This window comes from Tetrao urogallus, assembly GCF_951394365.1.
Source record: "Tetrao urogallus genome assembly, chromosome: 8".
NCBI classification, from domain to species: Eukaryota; Metazoa; Chordata; class Aves; order Galliformes; family Phasianidae; genus Tetrao; species Tetrao urogallus.
Genome location: NC_136821.1, coordinates 542,468 through 562,829, shown reverse-complemented (window position 1 = coordinate 562,829; position 20,362 = coordinate 542,468). Strand labels below are relative to the sequence as shown.

The 20,362-nt window shown below is 48.3% G+C and overlaps 1 protein-coding gene across 3 annotated transcripts in view; it reads right to left on the bottom strand.

Moving 5' to 3' along the window:
* ACVR1 (activin A receptor type 1) overlaps nucleotides 1-19,980 on the bottom strand; it is a gene marked incomplete at its 3' end in the record, with an annotated part of 30,396 nt that extends 10,416 nt beyond the window's left edge. For 2 of the 3 annotated variants that reach the window (XM_079538813.1, XM_079538814.1), the window contains exons 1-5: nucleotides 9,282-9,354; nucleotides 6,193-6,447; nucleotides 5,783-6,000; nucleotides 2,707-2,806; nucleotides 17-163 (exon numbers count right to left, since the gene is read on the bottom strand). In XM_079538813.1, coding sequence (XP_079394939.1) covers nucleotides 17-163; nucleotides 2,707-2,806; nucleotides 5,783-6,000; nucleotides 6,193-6,447; nucleotides 9,282-9,336 — 775 coding nt within the window. In that variant the 5' untranslated portion in view covers nucleotides 9,337-9,354. Of the gene's footprint in view, nucleotides 1-16; nucleotides 164-2,706; nucleotides 2,807-5,782; nucleotides 6,001-6,192; nucleotides 6,448-9,281; nucleotides 9,359-19,758 lie in introns of those variants that run through there. The other variant, XM_079538812.1, reaches the window with a different exon arrangement.
* Between the last annotated feature and the right edge of the window lie 382 nt (nucleotides 19,981-20,362).

Below are 20,362 nucleotides of genomic sequence, written 5' to 3'. Positions count from 1 at the left end.
CAATTATTCTACTTACCTAAAATATTTTCATGCCGCAGCAATACAGTGTTATACAATTCAGTTTCCCTGAACCAGGATTTTTCATCCCTAGAAGAGAAGATCTTCACAGCAACATTTTCTCCTTGCCACTGACCCCTCCAGACTTCTCCGTAACGGCCCTTTCCTGGTCAGGGAGGAAACACAAAGAGCTGTAAACTAACAGTCCTCATAGGATTAAGGACAGAAGCAGCCAAGCAGACAAAATCCACCCTCCCAAATATGGGTACTAAAGAATTAGTGCTCATCACTGCCCTTCACCTTACGTGATATTACCAGGACAACATGCAGAGACACATCTGCTATTAAACCCAAGTTCCTAACAACAGCACGAGATTACTGCCAATATGCATGAACAGAGGTACATATGCACACACATCAAACACTGTGGGTGTCAGCTGTACCACAGCTGAACAAATCTACAGGACACGGTAAAACTTGTATTTTCTCTGCAATCTGACATATTTGCCTCTAAAATCCCCCACAACGCGTTCCTTGCAGTAATTCCTTTTCTGTTTTATCTAGAAAGAAAACAACACGTCACACAACTCCCTGAAGCGGGGGTACCTCAGCCCCATGATGCCAGAAGCAGTCAGGGCACGAAACTGAAGAGATGAACATTGACTCTCAATTCCCACTTCTCTCAACAAAACCCACTCTCAGTCACAGCTCACTGATGACACTTCAGCACCTTGCAGAACATTTTACTACTCTACACACACAGTGTGTTCCACTGTCCCTTGTTTAGTCCTGTATGTTTAGGCTGCACGTGCTGATAAATACAGCTCTCTCCTCCTTGCACACCAGTACTGCATCCAGCGTTTGTATTGGACAAGGAAATGATTCCGCTGCCAGCAATGACAGCACTGCTGTTGCTTAAGTGACTTAGGCAATGTACTACAGGTCACTGTAGGCAATTAAAATAAACCCATGAGTTCTGAGGTTAGGAGGACAGAAAGGACACAAACACCAGGGGAAGCCTTTGTGCCTCCCTTGCAAAAGCAGTAAGCATAGCCAGGCATAAAATTGAAGGACGGCAATAAAAACAAAGAACACTGAAGACCATCACCAAAACATCAGACACACTGCCTGCATCTCAAGCTTTCTACCCGAAAACTGATTAAACCTAAATTATTAAACACCCAGAAGCAAAGCAACATCCTGGAGAAGGCACAATGGTAAGTTCCTGATCATCATCTCCAGCACAGCTACAACACCACAGCCTCAGTGTTCACACAACACACTCTGCTGGAATTGACAACTGTAAATACCCAAATTCTGCCCTTCGTGGCTGTGCCATTCAGTGTTCCAGAGGGACGCGTACAGATCAGCTGCACACAGATAGCCAACAGTGACATCTCAATGCTGTCACCCAGAAGAGAACTCCTGCAAAGTGCTCTCACCTGGCTCTGCCACGTAGGCAAACACACAAGGGCTCTGGAAATAGCACCAGCCTGTGTTACCTCGGGAGCAGGCATCAGTCCAACAAGACACACACACCTCTGCACCAGACTACACACCTCTTAAAATCATTGTGCATATAATATTCTATGGCTTCTGATGAAGAGGAACTGCTCAACATGTAGACTAAGATTTAATGTCAGTGTGGACACATGCCTACTCAAGGCACGCTACAGGCCAGAAGCAAAGAAACACCGGCAAAAAGTCAGCCCAGGCTCAAGGAAAATGTAAAAGATCCTTAACGTCACACTTAAAGTTCTGCAAAAAGATCAAAAGGAGTTTTAGGAAAGAATTATTTACAGTTACTTACACCTGGTTAAAAAAAAATAATCACTAGAAAGAATTTCTCTTTCAGGAAGGACAGAGCAGCACCAATACAGCATTGCCTGCACGCTCCCAAAGCAACCGCAGAGAAGCAGGGCACAAAATATACCAGAAGGGGCAGAAATATTTAAGTATGCCAGCAAAAACCCTTTTGAAAATACTAGTGTGAGTGGAAAGCTGCAAGGAACATTACCACGGCACCAACTGACACCCTAAGCCACAAAAAAGGGGGTTTGGCCCCATGGCTGCAGAGGCCTTGCAGGAATTGAGGCAGGGTCTCCAGGTGAAAGTCAGGCTGGTGGCAGCCGCCTTCCTGTGATCCCCAGCTGCTGAGAACACTCAAAGGAATACCAGACTCCCAGGGTATTGCTTTCTGCAGCCTGAACGTGCTTAAATTCACATTATTTGCATCTCCTCTTCTAATCACATTTTTGTAAGTGCTATTTTAGCTACTTCACTTGCTGCTTCAGCTCCAGATCCTGGAATCCAAACAATCATTTTCCAATTCTAAAGCCTTCTAACTGAACACCATTTACTGTTCTACAAATGTGTTAGACAGTTTCAAACTCCAAATGGCATTTGTTTCTCTTAACACACACTGCATCTAGCTTACAAGGTGCCCATTCAAATGCTCCTCAATTGTATTCTCTAGCATTACCTTCCTGAAAAAAGGTCAATTTTTCCTTATAAAGCACAGATGATATTTGCTGTCTTCTGCATAGACCTGAAAGGATGATCCCACTTTCAAAGCAGAAATGCATTCTGTAAGCTGAAGCATGAAAAGTTTCATAAGCACAACTGAGGAACAATTAGGATGCCACACTGAGCTTTCTGCCTGCATCTGTTACCCAGACCCAGCACAAGGCAAACAAGATTTCTACTGACCTACACACTCCACAAGCGTGATCTGGCGAGCCACCGTTCTTTGCACCAAGAATGGAAGTCCAGAACCACTTCCAGATGTGCAGGAATGGTCCAATAAATCCTGTTCAAAAGCAAGAGCAGAATTTTACTACATAAACTAAGCTGCATTTTTTCCACTTAAATACACAAAGGTGCATCTCTTCATAAAATTGAAGCTTATTGGTAGTATCAGACACATGGGGAAGTGTGGCCATGCAGAATCAGAATACACTGCAGCCACCATTTTACAGAGGGCTGAGAAACCTGCACAGGGTTTTCCGACTGCAAAGGCCATCCCAGGCATACCAGAGAAGAGAGGAACTAAAAGTTGCGTGTAACCAATTTATCTCAGAAATTTTACAGTCAACTCAGCAAGGAATAGCAAACAAATCAAGCACTGCTTCACGCTCACATTTCCTTTTCTGTCCCCATCCTTTATTTTCTGTTCCAGTATCATTTTCTTCCAGACAAGCATTTGTTTATTTTAAGAGCATGACATTTAGTGCTTGTGAACCTGGATGCTCACTTGCAGCATGCAATCTATCCTGCCATCAGACTCTGCCTCCTCTGGTTTTTCAGCAATTTATCCTTCTTAGCTCCTTATCTCAAATGTGCATTTGTCACTTATTTTAAAGAGAAACTTCCTTCCCCCTCCCCAAATCTTCTAGGCCTTGCAATAACCTGAACCGCTTCAATGAGACCTAAGTTCTCAGGCACACCTTCACCTCTGTGTAATCAGCAGAAGGAGAAGCAATATTTCTCTTGAGCCTTACCTATTTTTCCAGCTCCTTGTGGTCTCTTCCTTTTGAAGATGACTACAAGAGCACACCCATGCAAGTGGGCTTTCACTGTCTAGAGCTTAGCCTGTCTCTCAGATCTACTGACCTGGGGATCCCATATCCTCTAAGTCTGCTTTATGCATCCCCATGAATAAACATGCATTAGAAAGAGCTGCTGACAACTTCTATACTTAAAAACCCAGCCACAGATGGAGTCTGGAACAGAAACATGCAACAACTTGTTTTTCCAACAGCCTCTAACTCGTGTCTGCAGACAAACGCTGGTGCCCAGCCAGGCGTGCGGCTGAAGACAGAACAGGGAGATGCTGTGAGGGCACTGCACAAAAACAGAGGGCTTTGGGAGCAATGGCTTCCACACATGGCTCAGGAAGGGCTGTGCTTTGCAGAGCTTTCTGTTCAAAACAAACGTTAGGAAAATTCTAGTTGAACATTAAAATCCTATTAGTGTACAAAAAATGCTAATACACAGCTACTTTTACAGCTAGGACTCCTATACAGTTCTAAGTATTAGCACCTGGTTGTTCCGTATTACCGGGCTTTTTTTCTCTGTAGAAAGGAAAAGAGGATAAAAAAAACCCATATGCCCAATCAACCACAAAGCATTTTCAGGAAGCTGCACTGCTGGGCTTCAACTAGATCCAATGAAATCTCATTTCTCCTCACAATTTTTTTAGTGAGTTCTCAAGAAAAGATTGTGTAATAGTGACAGGAGACTGCTGTTTTGCTTTTCTGATGGAAACAGAGCTCATTATCTTATCTACATCAATGACTGTAAAAACAAGATCGAGGAGGCCACAGCTCTTTTATTCTGCATTAGGAAGCTCAGCTTAGGGCTGTATTTACTGCACTAGGGAGACTAATCCTAAATGCAAACAAACTTAGTGTAACAGAACCGGAGATTTAGATCCCACAGCTGACATGAAAAATCCAGAACATGAAAGACTTCCTGTGTAGATGAACATGTACAGACAAGGAAATACCAGTATCTTTATTTTTTGTTTACATCACCAGCACCAAGAGGCAGAGACACCATGCTTACAGAGCTACAAGAGTTACACAGCTGTGAACAAAACGACAGCAGACCAAAACTTCACAGCCAGCAACTTCTCCAATTTCTTTTGAAAGAAAGTTTTTTAATTTATTTCTCCCAGGCTTTAACTGCTGTTTCCTTGGATCATGAAACAATAAAGAGCAAAAGGTCTGCAACTGGAATGGGAACAGTCTTGCACTGATAAGAGATAAGAGCTGGAAGACAGTGCTTACAGACGATCAAGTTGCATACCTGCCTAATCTGTGGGGAGCACATCAAACCGGCTCTTTTAAGGCCAAGAATCAAGCCTTCCAAGAGAGCCAAAGACATTAAAAAAAAAAGTTACCACGTGTAATTTATATACTGCTGAGCTGAAGCAGTGACACAAAGCTGTTGCAGTTTACAGAGCGCCTGTTCCCAGCCACACCAACCACCCAATACTTCAAGCTCAGGAGGAAGGCACTGGTTTCAGTAACACTCAATGTACTCCTGAAGCCATGAATGCTCAGTTTTGATGCGAACATTGCTGGAAACATTTTCAATTACTGTTACTTAAAATAAGGCCAAGGTACAATACTTCAAAACTTTACAAGGAAACACTTCTCCATGTTAATTTTCCATAGACTGAGTGACCTGAAACATTTTAAAAATCAAATTTTGAACAAGATGTCCAAAGAAAATGAGAAGTGCTGCTACTCTCCTCTGTCAAAAAAAATTCACTGATTTCCTACTCCTCCACTTACCAAGTTCACGGGACTCAGATCTGAAGTTTTAAGTCGAGACAACCTGTATTTTCTTCTCTGCCCATCATCACATCCTTTTCAGTCTTTCAAATTGTCATTGAAACATCAAATCACAATACATTTTTACACCTTCATATCACTTTAGGCTACCCGAAAACTGTACAAACGTTTTGCTGATATGTAAGCTTCTCAGTGGCTTTAGATGTTGTTTGTAGAAGCAGAAAATGTTTGACTAGAGCTTACAGCAACTCTCCAAGTCAAGGAGACTATACTTGCAAAAGTGTTTGTTTTTTGTTTGGTTTGGGTTTTGTGTTTTTTTTTAAGTTTCATTTAAACTGTGGACTGTGGCTTCTGAACACAGTAACATCCCCACACAAGTCCTGACACTTAAATGTCATGCTGGCAGCATAAAGCCATGGCCATGTCTGGAGGGGCTGTGAGGGCATTTGGAAGCAAAGTTTTTACCACTCACAAAGGTTACTTACTGCCAATGTACTGTCCCCGACATTTGAAGCAATGAGTCCCTCAATTGTGCCATATTCTGCATCTCTAGAATTGAGTCTCTCCATGTGGTTCTTCTGTATTCTCCGGATGATGAGCACAGCTACCACAGAGAAAACTACCAGCACTACCACGGGAGCCAGTATAACGATGATCAGCGTTTCCATGCTGTAACCTGCAGCTTCCCCTTGCAGGGTTTGCCCTTGGAAAAGAGAAAGAACAAAAGAAAAAACGTTAGAACGCCTGGAGAAAACACTTCCACAACCAGCAGTTTGCTCGGTGGCCACTCACACTGGGAGAGGCTTTTACACAGTCGAGGCAGCAGCACACCTGCACAAGGTGTGCTGCCATGACTCAGCTGCTCAGAATTCCTTCTTTGTAAGTTAACCATCACCTTTAGAAGAGGGCAGCTTCGCAGTGATATTCATGTTGCACAGGTATCCTTGGCAGCACTCCACAGCTTGGTCAGGAGATGGCGGAGTTTTGCACGTCATTTTCCCTTGTTCGTAGACTTGGAAGCAGCCTTTCTGGTAAACCTTAGCACCATCGTTAATGCTCAGGGAGGCGAAGCACTGCTGGCCCTGGCAGCGGTCTCCATTCCCACATGACATGCCTTCACACACACATTCATTCAGCTTCAGCTCCTCGTCTGCAAAAAGGGAGAGGTGAGGAAAAAACACACCGTATTCTGTAACTACTTTTACAGAGAGATTTAGTTATCTCCATAGAATAAGACAATAAAAATCCTTTGTTTAAGGGAAGGGATATTGCTTGCAGCTATCACAGAGGAACTACCAAGTAGGAGCTAACAATACCCATTTATCTGATTCAGCAAGGCAGAGATACCAGCCCGCACCACTGAAGAAATACCAGTCTTATCTGCCCACTCCAAGCACTCACATTCCCAGGGCTCAGCTTTACATCACCCCACAGGCACTACTGCAGGGGTACAGCATGGAAGTGTTGTCTGCACAAGGGCAGTTAGCAGAGAGAAACCAACCGTAACTGTAAAGGAGATTTGCTAAACTCAATTGCATTGCTCTGCTCAGGGCAACAGAGATGAGGCTGCTCCTGCACACACTCCCTGGGTGCATGGACTCTTACAGCAGACTCGCTCACATTCTTTTTTCAGCTCTAGCAGACGTTTCCAGCCATAAGCACACAGATGTTCCTAACACAGCAGCATGCCACCACGTGTTCAACTTTTCAGAGCCTATCATTGGAGGTTGCCCACTGGGAATAGAACTCTTTTTATTTTCCTCTTGCTTTTTTTCTGCCCTCCCACAGTGAACAAATACATAAGTATAGTTTTCCACTATTGAACTGCCTGAAGTCAGCCAGCTTCCCTGCAGCCCACACTCTGCTCAGTGCACGGACAGCCCCTGTGGCTCGCATCCTGTTCTATCCCACCTCCCACCCAGGGACCCCTCAAGGCCTAGGGCAGCCTGCACCAGCCAGAGAGCAGAAAGCCACCCCTTTGGCAAAGAACCTCTGGGCTGGGAACACAGACACTCTCCTTCACAACAGTTACTCCTCATGCCCAAACTGCTCCTCAGTTTACCCAGCTGGTTTTGCAGCCTCGCAGTGCATTACCGCCCACCCCTGTCCCCCATGTATGCCCCTGCAGTGCCACTCAGCACACAGGCCGTGCAGGTTGCACAGGGCCAGCAGTGGTTGCCATGCCCCGACAGGTGCTCATAGGCTGGATGCTGCACCACAATGACACATCCTCACGTGCACAAAGCCACCCACAGGGCTGCCTGTCCTCACCACGTTTTCCCGTGGAAAAATACACTGCATGCATTCCTTGTAGCATCTCTAAGTTGAGATGTTCTCTCCACTGAGAGGAACGTTCCACTTCCCGCCCAAGCGGCCAAGGAAACAGGCACGGGGCCACCTCGTCTCACTGGTACTACAACAACACCACTAACTGATATTTCTTCAGCTCTGACTCAAAATAAATGCTATGTCAGCTATGTCATATGGTCAGCAAACGACAAACTAAACAAACGTACAAAAAGTCAAAACATGCAGCACAAAAAGTCTCCGTTTCCTCTCTAAGGACAACCCACTCCCAGTGGGGGAACTGGCAAAGCATGTGAAGAGGTTACAAACCCAACACGGAGCCAGCCCAGGGCTGCTGAAATCACTCAGCACGACAGGGACTTCAAGCACAAAGGTCACAATATTTAAAAACAACAATTCTGGTTTTCTTTTTAAACAACAAGTGTTAAGCAGCTCTGGGGGCAAATGGGGGCAGGGCAGCAGGTGAGCAGGCAGCACAGGGTCAGCATCCATCCCTCACAGGGCCCCAGAGAACAGCAGCATTAAGTGCACAGAGAAAAAAAATGCGCCATAGGAAATTTGGGAGAGGAGAAGGGAAAGAATAAAGCAAACAGAAGCGCAAAGCTGGCATGGCTCTTCTGCAGGCACTTCCACAGGAAGCTCCACTTCACAAACAGGAAAACATTCCTTGTGCACTCAGCTGGCATGGGTCGGTGGACCACAGCCCCCAGACAGCTGCTCCGAGCGCTGCACAGCCCCAGCCCAGCCTGCCATTGCTCTGCACTCCTTAATGGCTCTGAAAGCTACTAACATTTTATTTGAAAAGAACCAGCTGTACTTCAAGCGTGATAAGGAGGTGCAGCATGAAAACTGCTATCAAACTTTATTTTAAAAGAATATATTGTATGGACAAAAACAATAGTTTAACATATTTCCACTAAGATCTGTCTAGAGTTGCTTCCTATTCCAATCGTGCCTTAATCTCTGCTTTGTAAACACAAATAAAATCCCACCAAACCTGCACACATGTATTTCCCCACTTCACAGTCTTTTCCAAGGATCCAGTCATCATGCGCTTTTGTTATTTGCATCAATATTTGAGAACAAACTCAGGGGATTTCAGAAGGACCTGACAAGGCAAAGAGCACCTATGTGCCACAGCAGATACTCTGTGCATGTCACACATCACCTGGAATGCAGTCACAGCTGAGGAAGTCACTGGCAGAAAGCCTTCCCTGCACGCTGACAGCAGGCAGCTTTGGAAGCAGCTATCACACAACATCCAGAAGCCTTCAGGTGAACCACCACCCTTCTTCCATTTTGCTGAAGCAAACCTTACACGCACTGCACATCTGAAAGCCTTACATGCACACAACAACTGGAGTCACTCAGCATTTCCAAAGACCTGACTGGAGCTGCCACGGAGAAGACAAAGCGCCGTGCTGAACAGCCCAGACATGAGAGCCCTCCAGAGGACAACCCAGTAACACAACTCCACCTCAGCCCGCTGTGCTGCAAAGAGCTGCTCAAAACTTTGCCATTCAAGTCAGGTTTCCCATTCCACCCCACAGGTCCTGCTAAGCCCTATGTCAACCACACACGCTGTAGATTTTGTACACAAGCAGGCAAAAAGCAGGCTCTGAAGCAACTCCAAGTGCTGAGAAGAGCTCTCCCCGCCATCACCAGCACAGCACTCACCTTGCACGCTGCGGGAGGGCAGGGCCAGCAGCAGCAGCAGCACGGGGAGAGCCATGGCTCCATCTGTCACTGTAGGCCTGCAGGAAGAGACAGACGTGAGAGTTGGGCACACTTGCACTGCCTCCATGTGTAACCACCCCAAAACAGCGCCTCTCCACATCTCCCATCAACTCCATAAATGAAGTGCAGGACGACCAAGTTTGGTCTCATTTCCTAAATGAGTCGTTTCCCACATCTACAAAACTTCTATTTTACCACAGTTTCTTAGTGAGATTTATACTTTTCTTGTATAGTCACAGAAGCATAATTTGCAACTATAGCATGTAGCCAAAGTGTGCCAAGAGGACAGCATGCAACCTTTCAGCAGCAAGCAGGCATATAACATAGAAGATCTGCTTTACCAACCAGGTTTTAAAGAGTTAAACTGCTATGAACTTCAAAGGAAGTTGTGTAAAACTGCATTGTTTGCACTATGGTCTCAGCCGAAACTGCTGAATAACTTTCTTCAACCAGCAGCAACCGGCACTGGATGGCAGAGAAAGCACTGCATGTACGGCAGAGCCATCCCAGCTCCGTCTGCTTGACCCACGTCCTGTGCAAGAATTTATGTGTTCCCAGCAAAGGCAAGGGCTCCTCTAAGGAAGTAAATAAAGGAGTGAATTCTTTCACATACTTCAAACCTTTTCCAGGATACTTGCTCCTTACAAGAACACAAAAGCTCTCTTTTCACTTTGAAGAGCTATTTTACAGGCTACTGACAAGGAACTTCTTTGTAGCAGGGGTCGTCTCAGAGGTGGAGAACTTGGGACTGCAGAGAACAGCAAAGAATGGCAAGCAGCCGCATGGGTCTCCAACTCCAAACCACCCACCTGCCCCAGCCCCAAACACAACACAGCAGCAGGGAGCACACCCAGATCAACATGGCTCTGGTGAGCAGGCACAGGGCTGCTGCAGTGCCTCTGGCAAGCAGCACTTACATTTGCTTACTCACATTGCATTCCAACGCAGCAGACAGAAAAATGACAGTACCAACATTTTTCAATTTTCGTCAGCTATCTTCTGTTGCTGCCTTTTCATACCATTAACAGGCTGCCTGTATGCTTGGTGACTAAAGCCAAATCATTTCTGTATTTATTTCCTGACACAGATTAGTTTTGGAAAGATGTCAGGGATTGTTTTGTGACCAGTTAACATGGTCAAGGATTTGTGACCCTGTGCGCTCCAGTTCTGAGATTCCCTGCTTGAAGGGAGGAGCAAGCAGCACCCAGCATCATTGCCTCTGGCACAACCCACCTCCCACTGCTTGCACCCACCCTGCCTTTCTACTCCCATTGTCGAAAGACCTGGCAACACACAGTACCTCACCTCCAACAATCACAAAACACAAGTAAGGCTACATGCAGCACGATCAGCGAGCACTCATGGATAAGGTGCAGGCTAGGAGAAAGCTGCCCTGGAGCAGCCAGTACGTAGTGCTGCAGCCAGCCCAGGGTCCAGCACGGGGACAGCAGAGTCCCCACGTCCCCAGCAGCAGAGCCGGGCTCAGCTGTTGCTTGGGGCCATGAGCAGTGGCAGCAGGAGGCTGCTCAGCTCTGCGAGAAATGAGGCTGAACACGTGAAGTGTGTGCTCAGGACATGCTGAAGGGACAGAAGACAGAGAAAGCAGATAATGGCATGCTACCTACGTGCTGAAACCAGGAGAAGCCTGCAAGTATTTGTTTTTCCTTTCAAGCAGTCTATTTCAATAATGATTCATCAAAAGACTGACAAAAGCCAAAAGCACACACAAGCATGGTCCCAGAAAGGAGGAGGGGAACCAAACTGCCCCCAGCAGAGACACCAGCCTCCCCCAGCAGTGAGCAGTAACAGTGCTGAGGCCAGCAGTGATGCACTGGCTACACAAGGGCTTCCAGTAAGCCCTCAACTCTCAATCCCTCATCCAAAGGACCGTGGAAGGGTGCTCTGCAGCACAGACCATCACAGATTTGCAGGGACTGCAAGGGACCTCAAGAGATCCTCAAGTCCTAACTGCTGCTATAGAAGGTACCCTACCACAGGTTGCACAGGAAGGTGTCCAGCTGGGTCCTGAATGTCTCCATAGGAGACCCCACAACCTCTCTGGGCAATCTGTGCCAGTGCTCCCTCACCCTTACCATAAGGGTGTCTGCATGTTTGTACAGAACTTCCATGCAGAAGTTTGAGGCAACTGATCCTTGTCTTATTGCTACACTCAACCAAGAAGAACCTAGCCTTATCCACTTGCCTCCCATCTCCCTTCAGATATTAAGGAGGATCACCTCCCTCAACCTGCTGGCCACGCTCTTTCTAATGCACCCATGGATGACTTCACTCAGCAACACACTTGCCGTTTGCTTCCCCCAACAACATGCCTACCAACCCACCATGGCTTCTAGGATCACCGTGCCCACCATCCCACCAGGGCTCCATGCCCAGCACCCACAGAGCCCAGCACCAAAGGCTGCAGGACAGCCAGCACTCAGCTATCGGCAAAGCAAACAGCAAAACCCAGGCTACAAAGAGACCTCATGCATTGTCCTCTCCAAGAGAAAAGCCAAATACCAAGAAGTTAAACCCGGCTTGTGTGAACCTTCATTTCCTGGATGCCTCCAAGAGCAGGGCCAGAATGCCTGCAGCACTGTGCAGGCTGGTGCTGCCCGGGTACCCAGTGAGCGTGCACTGCAGAGGGAGCACAGAGCAAGGCTGCAAAGAGCCAGACCTGTCTGCAAAGCACGTACTGCACATACACGAGAACCAAAAAAAAACTCAGGTAACACCAGCATGCATGCTTTCTCACCTACTGTTTATTCAGAGAAAGAAAATAAGTTTTTAACATAAAGAACAAAATAGTCTTTAACAAAACACCGTAGAAACCTAAGACATAGATCCAAAACACCAGAGGGGACTGCTCCACGAGAACTTTTCCCAAGGGGAGAGAGTGGGATTTAATCCCAAAGGAGACGAACTGGAAAGCAGCAAACAAATAGCATGTACCATTTATTTTCCTTTCTCCGTGGATCAGCCTTTGTTGACATCTGACTGCAAACTTTTGGCACGCCCAGCGCTGAGAACGACTGCAATGTCAGTTACCACTAGATGGCATTCAGAACACGAGTGCCTGTGCCTTGGGCACTTCGTGACATACTCCATCCCGCCCAGGGCTTACTATACAGCAGAGCTGCAAACAGGATACAGTACTGTGCACGTTACCATCAGCATGCAAGGAAAAACATTGCTTGTTTCAACTTTTTCACCTACAGAAAAGCACAATTAGAAAATGGGAAGTTTGCTATGGGTCACCATAGACACATCCCCAAGGGGTGGCAGCAGGCAGATCCACCCAGGCCTGCTGACCTGCTGCCACAGGGCAAGCCCAGCCCAGGCAGGCACTGCAGCAACTCAGCCTAAGGGTCAGGAGAGCTTCCCAGAAGCAGAGGAGCAGCAGCAAACACATCCCTTGGCAGAGGAGCTGCAGTTAAAACTGCCCACCTCACCATACCGGGGCACAACTAAGTTCTGCCTGCATTCATGAAGCCCCAGATTCCGCAGGACAGGTTCCGAGAAGCCCCCACCCCGCGCACAGCACAGCCCCACACGCAGCGCCAGCAGCAGGCAGAGCGCGGCCCGGCGCCGCAGACACGGGGTCACAGCTCATCTGAATGCAGCGCAGACGCGGCACGCCGACCCGGGGCAGCTCCGCCGGATCACAGGCGGCCGCGCTGTCACCCGCAGCCCCGGCGGCAGCAGGCCAAGGCCCCGAGGGCCGCGCGTATTTGGCATGCGCCTCACCAGATCGCTATCAAAAGAAAACATCCCCGGCGCTGGGCTGCGACTGCCATCCTCAACCACCACACATGAGCACAGTTCGCCAGCGGCACAAGCTTTAAAAGCAAAGATGGGCGCTTAAAACTGACAGATCGCACGGCGGTTGGCCGTTTCTGAAATCCAAGTTCACAGGAACACGCGAACCTCCTCAGAGCAGCACCGCAACAGCGCTCCGTGTGTCAGGACAAGGGCAGATCCGGGTGTTCTTATGCCAGCAGCACAAAACCCAGCCACAGCACCGCCCGTGGGCAGAGGGCACCCAGCAGCACATCGAGATCCAGGAGGGCAGTGCCCTGCAAGGCCACGCATGTCCCAAATCACCCCAAGAACAGAGACAACCAAGTGTGAGAGGTGCTGGGCCTCCCACACCCACACGCACACATCATACACAACGCAAACTCCCAACACAACTGCCAGGCAGCAAACAACCCGTACAGCATCAAACATGGAGGAAACACATCTAACATCGACTTCTCACAAAGTGGCAGCTCTGCATACGCTCGTGCACATCCACTCCTTTCCTATGTAATAGCAAGGGAACAAAGCAATTACAGAAATAGAGGCCTGCTCAGCCTCCCTCCTGGCACCCACAAGCAAGAATCCATTTGTTGTCTATGCTGTCACCCCCTGTCCTCAGCTGCCACAACTGCAGATATTGCACAGCATGGGAGAACAAATTAGAAATATCCACAACGTCTGGAAAAAAAAAAAAACAACACATATTTATCCAAGAGGAAAAAATACCTTATCTAGGTCAAAGACATGGGCCAGAAACACAGTTCTCATTGCCTTTGAAAAAGAGGAGGGCAGGGAGAGGACGAGGCAGGGCTGGCCCTGCAGGACGGCTGAACAACCCAGCAGGGCTGTGGGCTCTGTGAAAGAGATGGCCAGAGCCCAGCTGCAAAGCTGCACAGACACTGCATCGGTGGGGCATCCCGAGCAACTGAGCAGCGGATGGCCTGCTCCACTGATCCCAGACATTTCTATATTGACCTGAAAGCCTCATCCTATATCGCAACTTCTTTGTGCCTTGGAAAACTCAGCCATCCTTCCCCATTATTTATCACCTTGCAGGCAGCTGCCAAGGATCAACACCGCACCGCGGATCACCTTGCCTTTGCAGGGCCTGCACACGGTGACACTCCGTAAGACCCTATGATACTGCACACAGCTCACTGATCATCTCATCCCTAGCACCCTGGGAGTTAGGAGCAATTCACACGTGGTCTCACTGATACAGGCAAACAGGTGTGTTTGGACACAGTGCCATCAGGCAGTCAGTGATCAGCCAAGCATGCAGCAGCTTCACCTCAGTGCACAACTGCGGCACTAAGCAGGTATCAATTCACAACACCTGTGTTAGATACATCTCAATTATTGATGCCTAACGCACAGTTCAGAAACTCATTAAGCACCATGAAGACGAAACAAGGATGTTAAGATGCATGGTACGCAATGTATTTCTGCACAGGTATTACAGGAAGCACAGTTCCCTGCAGAGGGGAGCATGGCATTCTCCACCAGAAGGGCTGCATCACAGGTGGGCAGTGGAAATTCTCTTGGACATTTTCCCTGTTAAAAACAATTGAGAGTTACAGACAACCTTAAGCACTAGTCACTTTGCCAGCACCATTCCAGATGATCACCCCATGTGGAGACAAGTTCAGCTGGCACCCAGCGAGCCAATCTGCACAGAACACGGAACTATCTGCAGCTCAGCACTGGCTGTGGGAGGCATGGCCTTCCCCTGGAGCTCTCAGATCCCAACACAACATGAATGGAAGACAGGAACTCTGCCATCCATCAATAGCCTGGACTGATCCACAAGCTCTGTGTAAAATCCAAGCACAAATACTTCTAGCTATTAGAAGTTGCACATGTAAGCTTTCTATGCCTTTAGAAAAAGTGCACACTAACACCTAGTAGCTCTAACTTACTCACTCGAAGTTGACTTCTTTGAGACTTGGCTCACTACCCAGCAGGCACTCCTTTACTTCATAAAGCTTTCATCTGTGCAACACCTGATGAAAGAGTTCAATGAAAAACAAACCTCCACAGCTCACAGTGCTTCCCAGCCCACCACCAAGCACTCCTCCATCCTGCTCCAAGCAGCTACCAGGCTGCAGCCAGAGAGGTACCAACACCTCCATCCCTGCATGGGAGTGGCATGGGGGGTGGGGGGGAGTCCCAGGCACTGCCCCCAGGCCCCCCAAGTGAAACATTCATTTCAGCAAAACCAACCACCTGCAGCATAAAGATACGCTCACCAGAGCTTTTCTCCAGAGCTCTTCGTGTTGTTTTCAGTCTATAATAAAGTTTCCCATTCTATAGTTCACTTTGGCTTTCCTTTCACCCCTCAGAGGCTGCCCCTCCAGACACGGCCCTGAGCAAAGCCCCCTGCAGGCTGGATCCTGCAAACCTTTTCGATGGCATCCTGCTCTGGAAATTTCAACAACCCCAATCAACTTTGGGAACCAATTCTGGGAAAATTGTAGCGCACTGCCTGCACGACAGGCAGAAAGCACAGCAAAATGCTCACACTGCCCTGCTGTTTTACCCCATCAAGTGCATTTCATCAGTATGCCAGACTAAGCCCAGGCATTCCAACTGCTGCCCTGTGACAGGCTGTGCAGTGCCCCACAGCCCCACGGCCCTGCTGCCTGCAGCTACACTCCAGAAGCAGGAACAGTGCATCCATGGTGTAGGTGAAATCAGTGACTGCTGCACTAAGATCAGAGTTTGTAAATGCTTTTTATTACCTTCCAGTAGCAAAAAGGTTCCTTTCAACCGTTTCTCTGAATGCTTCCACCAACATAAACAGTGTAAAACAAACAGTTCTGAACACAAATCTTCAGCTCTGGACTCAGGAAGAAAAATCCTGCTCTCTCAATGTCATGGTAGTTTGGTTGGATCCCCGCCCCCTCCTTTTTGTTCCTTCCCATGAGTTTTAGACACAGATCTCTTGGCCGTGGGCAGGCGCTGTGTTTTGGTTTGGTTCAGTGCAGTAGCTAGGGCCTGATGATGTAACGTGAGCAGCATTTCAAGATCGCTTCTCATTCTGGCAAGCCTGCTACAAGACAAATGCAGCCCGACTCCCACAGACGTACACAGCAGCGTCTCTCCACCAGCCAGTGCTGTTTGCATAATACGCAAGGACCTTCGGAAGGTGCAAGTGCTTTTTAATTCCAGCCCAATGCCGTTGAGCTGGCTCACTGAGTCAAACACCCAGCAACAGACCCAAGGAACACGTGCACAGCAGGCAGCGCTCCGTGGACCCCCATCTATTTTGGTGCTGCCACTGCCAGCCATGAGCCCATCCACTCACCAACAGCCCCACTGGTCCCGCCTGCCTGGGCATATTCAAACCTCCATGTGGGCTGCAATGCCAACACCACCACCCTACCCACAGCCCCTCAGCCCAAGCACCCTAACCAAGACATGGTTTGTGGTATTTTGGTCAAATCCAGCAGCAGCTCTGCACACCAGGAGCACAGCTTTTACCAGGCCTGTGTGCAGCACGAGGCTGGGGGCTCCGAGCAGAAGCCAGGCTGCTGCTTGGCACACCTTAGAGCTTGACTACAGCCATGTGTCAGCTAGCCAAAGGAAGCCAAATACAAGTTACCTAAATATTTTTGGAGCAATCAGATGGAAAACAGAAGTTCCTAATGCTCTGTGGGCACGTGCCTCTGAATGATGTTTTGCTTCATCAGATTCTTTCATTAACTATTGCTTTGGTGTCCAAAAAGCACCCAGTGCGCCACATGGCTGCATCATCTCCAGCCCAAAACCTCTGTGCCCCTCCTGGTAACAGAATTACTGCATCACCACAACAGACACTCAGCACTGCCATCACAAACAACTCTCAGCCTGATAACTTGGCATCCTATCACTTCTCCCTACTGATTTATTTCAGTTACCATTCTGACTCTCCTTTCCAGAGCTCTGTGCTGCATCTTCCTTTTCCATCGCTAGCTGCATGCTTCCAAATTCATGCCTCCCACATGGCCCTGCCAAACCTGACTGTACTCGCATGTCTTCAGAAAATTGTTCCACACATTTACTCAGACTTTTGTTTTAATTGCTGTCAGAGATGCCAAAAGCAATCGAATTACTATCCACCAGCTCAATTACTGTGACTGACCTCACACATACTTCTAGCTGCAAACATGAAGTAGAACACAAGCTACGTCTCCTTACAGGCAAGTCTAGCTTTGGATTTCTGAATGAAAGACTGCCTAGAAGCAAATCCTCTGTGATCACACAGAAACTAAGCTGTATTCTCTTGATTAAAGTAAGCTTATGACATACATCCATTGGCAATTCCCAAGGCTCAGCACCTTAACATAGAGGATTCAGACACAACTGTTAACATAACAGACTGAATACAAGTCAGAGAGAACCTCCACCAACCGCTTCTGAGAGAGAAAACGGGATGCCCAAATTTGCCCTCAGTCAAGAGCCACCTCTAACAGGACACGACTAAGAGACCGTTCTGAGCCCAATACAAGAAAAGACGGCATTTGATCATAAACAGAGCACGACCATACTGTTGGGTTTTTTTGTTTGTTTTTCAGTGTCAGGAAGAGTTCAGCATAAATCCATTTGTCTCCAGCGTGAGAGAGCACAAGTTACAGGAATGAATATACTTCACCCAAAAATCCTTCAATGGCAGCTGTCCCAAGACAAAAGGGAAAAGAGCACTGCCAAAGACACTGTGAGTTACATTTGAATGTCCGCTTACTGTCAGCAGCCTCTCAGTGCAGTTGGTAATGTTGATGAAGGCACCCAATAGTCAAAAGAAAAAGCTTTTCATCTTCTTATTGCCACCCAGTGGAAATGGGAAGCCAGACCTACCTCCAGAGGAAGGCACCAGCTTTTCACCTATCTCCTGGCCATCGAACAGACTGGGTTTTGTGCTGCAGAACTTCCCACTCACCAGCACAGATCTAGTTCTGAGAGCTCTGAGGTCTGCAGGAGCACGGCTGCAGAGGTAAAGCAGCAGCTGCCATGCCTGCCTGCGAGCACACAGTTTTGCCAGGAACCATCTCAAATTCAGCTGGACTAGACGCTAAGGAAACCACAATTAAATGGACTGAGACATCTAAAGCTATTCTCAGAAAATAGGCCAGACTGGGCATGAAAACATCTGAGTTTGGCTTGATTCATAAACCACATGACCAAGACACCCCAGCAGTGCCTCCAGGCAGCGGGTGAAGGAATGCTGAGCAGCACAAAGGTAGGCAGCAGAGCTTCTCAGCCCCAGCTGCCTCTCTGTAGCTCCCGCATTTCCTCTCAGCTCCCACATTTCCCATCATCTCCCATTTGCCACAGCCATACATCCTGAGCCACCCCTTCATCCCAGGACATCAGGGCTCCTCCAGTCGCTACTTGGGCACTGGGCCATGCTCACAGCCAGAGCTGGTCAGTCAACCACCACAAACCCACCTCTGATGCAAAACCAGAGCAATGCAAGCTAAATCATCAATCACATCCAGCTAGCTATGACTGTGCACAACTCCAACTGTCTTTTACACCAACACACAGCAGTTTCCTCTGCAACCAACCAGAACACAACACCAAGCCCTTGTTTGAATAAGTGCACAAACTGTGATGCGGACAAGTCCTTCCCAGTTCCAAGCAAACACAGACATGACTTCAGACACTGGGAGAGCTGCACAAGCTTGGCTCCTCTGCCCTGTGAGTCAGCGTAAGTACTGTGAGCATTGCAGCATTACACGTAAGTGAGCAGAGCACTTAGGGAAGCTGCTCACCAAAGTGAAAACAAAAGGCCAAAGGACATCTGCACCAAGTGGAAGGGACAAATGGCAGGGAAAGCAGACTGCTTCCCATTTTCTAGTCTCAGCAACTGAAAAAAGCAGACATTTTTCTTCTTAAAGAAATAAGTAGAACTGCAGCAATAATTTCAAAAATAAACTGCTTGTACACGTTAGAAATAAGTCACGAAGAGATACAGGATATCTGACTTTCACGTCCTGCCCAGCTACAGCACACAACCTATGGAGCAGCACAGGACACGGCTCTCTGCCCCACTCACACCAGGACCCCCCTGCCATCCCAGCAGGTTCACACTGCTCTCACTGGAATGCTGCTCACACCCCACAGCTGTCTCCTCACACAGTTGGCACTGACCCCGCCAACGTGGGACTTGCTTCCAGCGAGGACAGTGTTATTTCATGGCTACTAGGCAGCACATGCACCACTAATGGAGTTTTTATCTCCCTGCTTTCCTGCCATACAGAACCAGCCAGGCTGACTCCGTGAACGTTAAGATCACTCACTTTTCCCCATTTGGTATCTCCAAGCTAAAACAACATCTGGAACTTCTGTGTGCTACACAAAGAGGGAGACAGATTAAAGCTGGAGAAAGCTGCACAGAGCTTCCTGAGCACTGCGTGCGACCGTGTTTATCCACATTTCCCATATAGGCCTTCCAGAACGGCCCTGCTGGGAAAAAAGTCCCTTGCACAGACTCAGACACAACATAAAACTCCTTCCACTGCAAAATAACCTCAAGAAAGATTATCAGAAAAATAACAGGAACAAAGCTGATAGGAAAGTTAAGAGTGAGAATGTAGCGCGGTTCTTATAGCAAAACAAGGTGACGTACACTGACCCACAGAAGGAAATCAACAGAACGGCCCAGCGCCTTACTCGATAGCTCATGGGAAGCTCCTGGTGCCTCACACACATCCCCCCTATGGGCGGCAGCCCCCCGAGCACACCCAGGGCTCAGGCCATGCCCAGCACATCCCCACAACCAGCAGAGCAACAGAGAGCTGCGCCGCAGACAGGCGCAGGGCCAAGACGTGTCCCAGCTAGCACAAACCTCCCTGCCGACAGACACGCCAAGCACACACACAGACCAGTTGCTCCAACATTTACTTAACTCCTGGTAGTTAATTAACAGAAGCCACGACTGCTGGTTATTCCCTAACCAGCTCTCACATTGAGGGGCCAAGCTCCGTACCAACCAAGGGCAGCCAACGGCCTGGACAGCCCTGCCTTCACAGCGAGATGTCCTCTGCCCGCCCAGCCCCGGGCAGCGCACCGGCCCACCCAGCCACAGTGCAGGCCGCAGGGAGCTGCCGCACCGTGCTGCGCTGGAGGTCACCTTCAATGCATCACAACGACCAAAGTGGGATAAAGCGTGTGGCTTCAGGAACAGACTGAATGTGTCGACAACTCCTACATGGGTCACCACTACACCCCATGCTGAG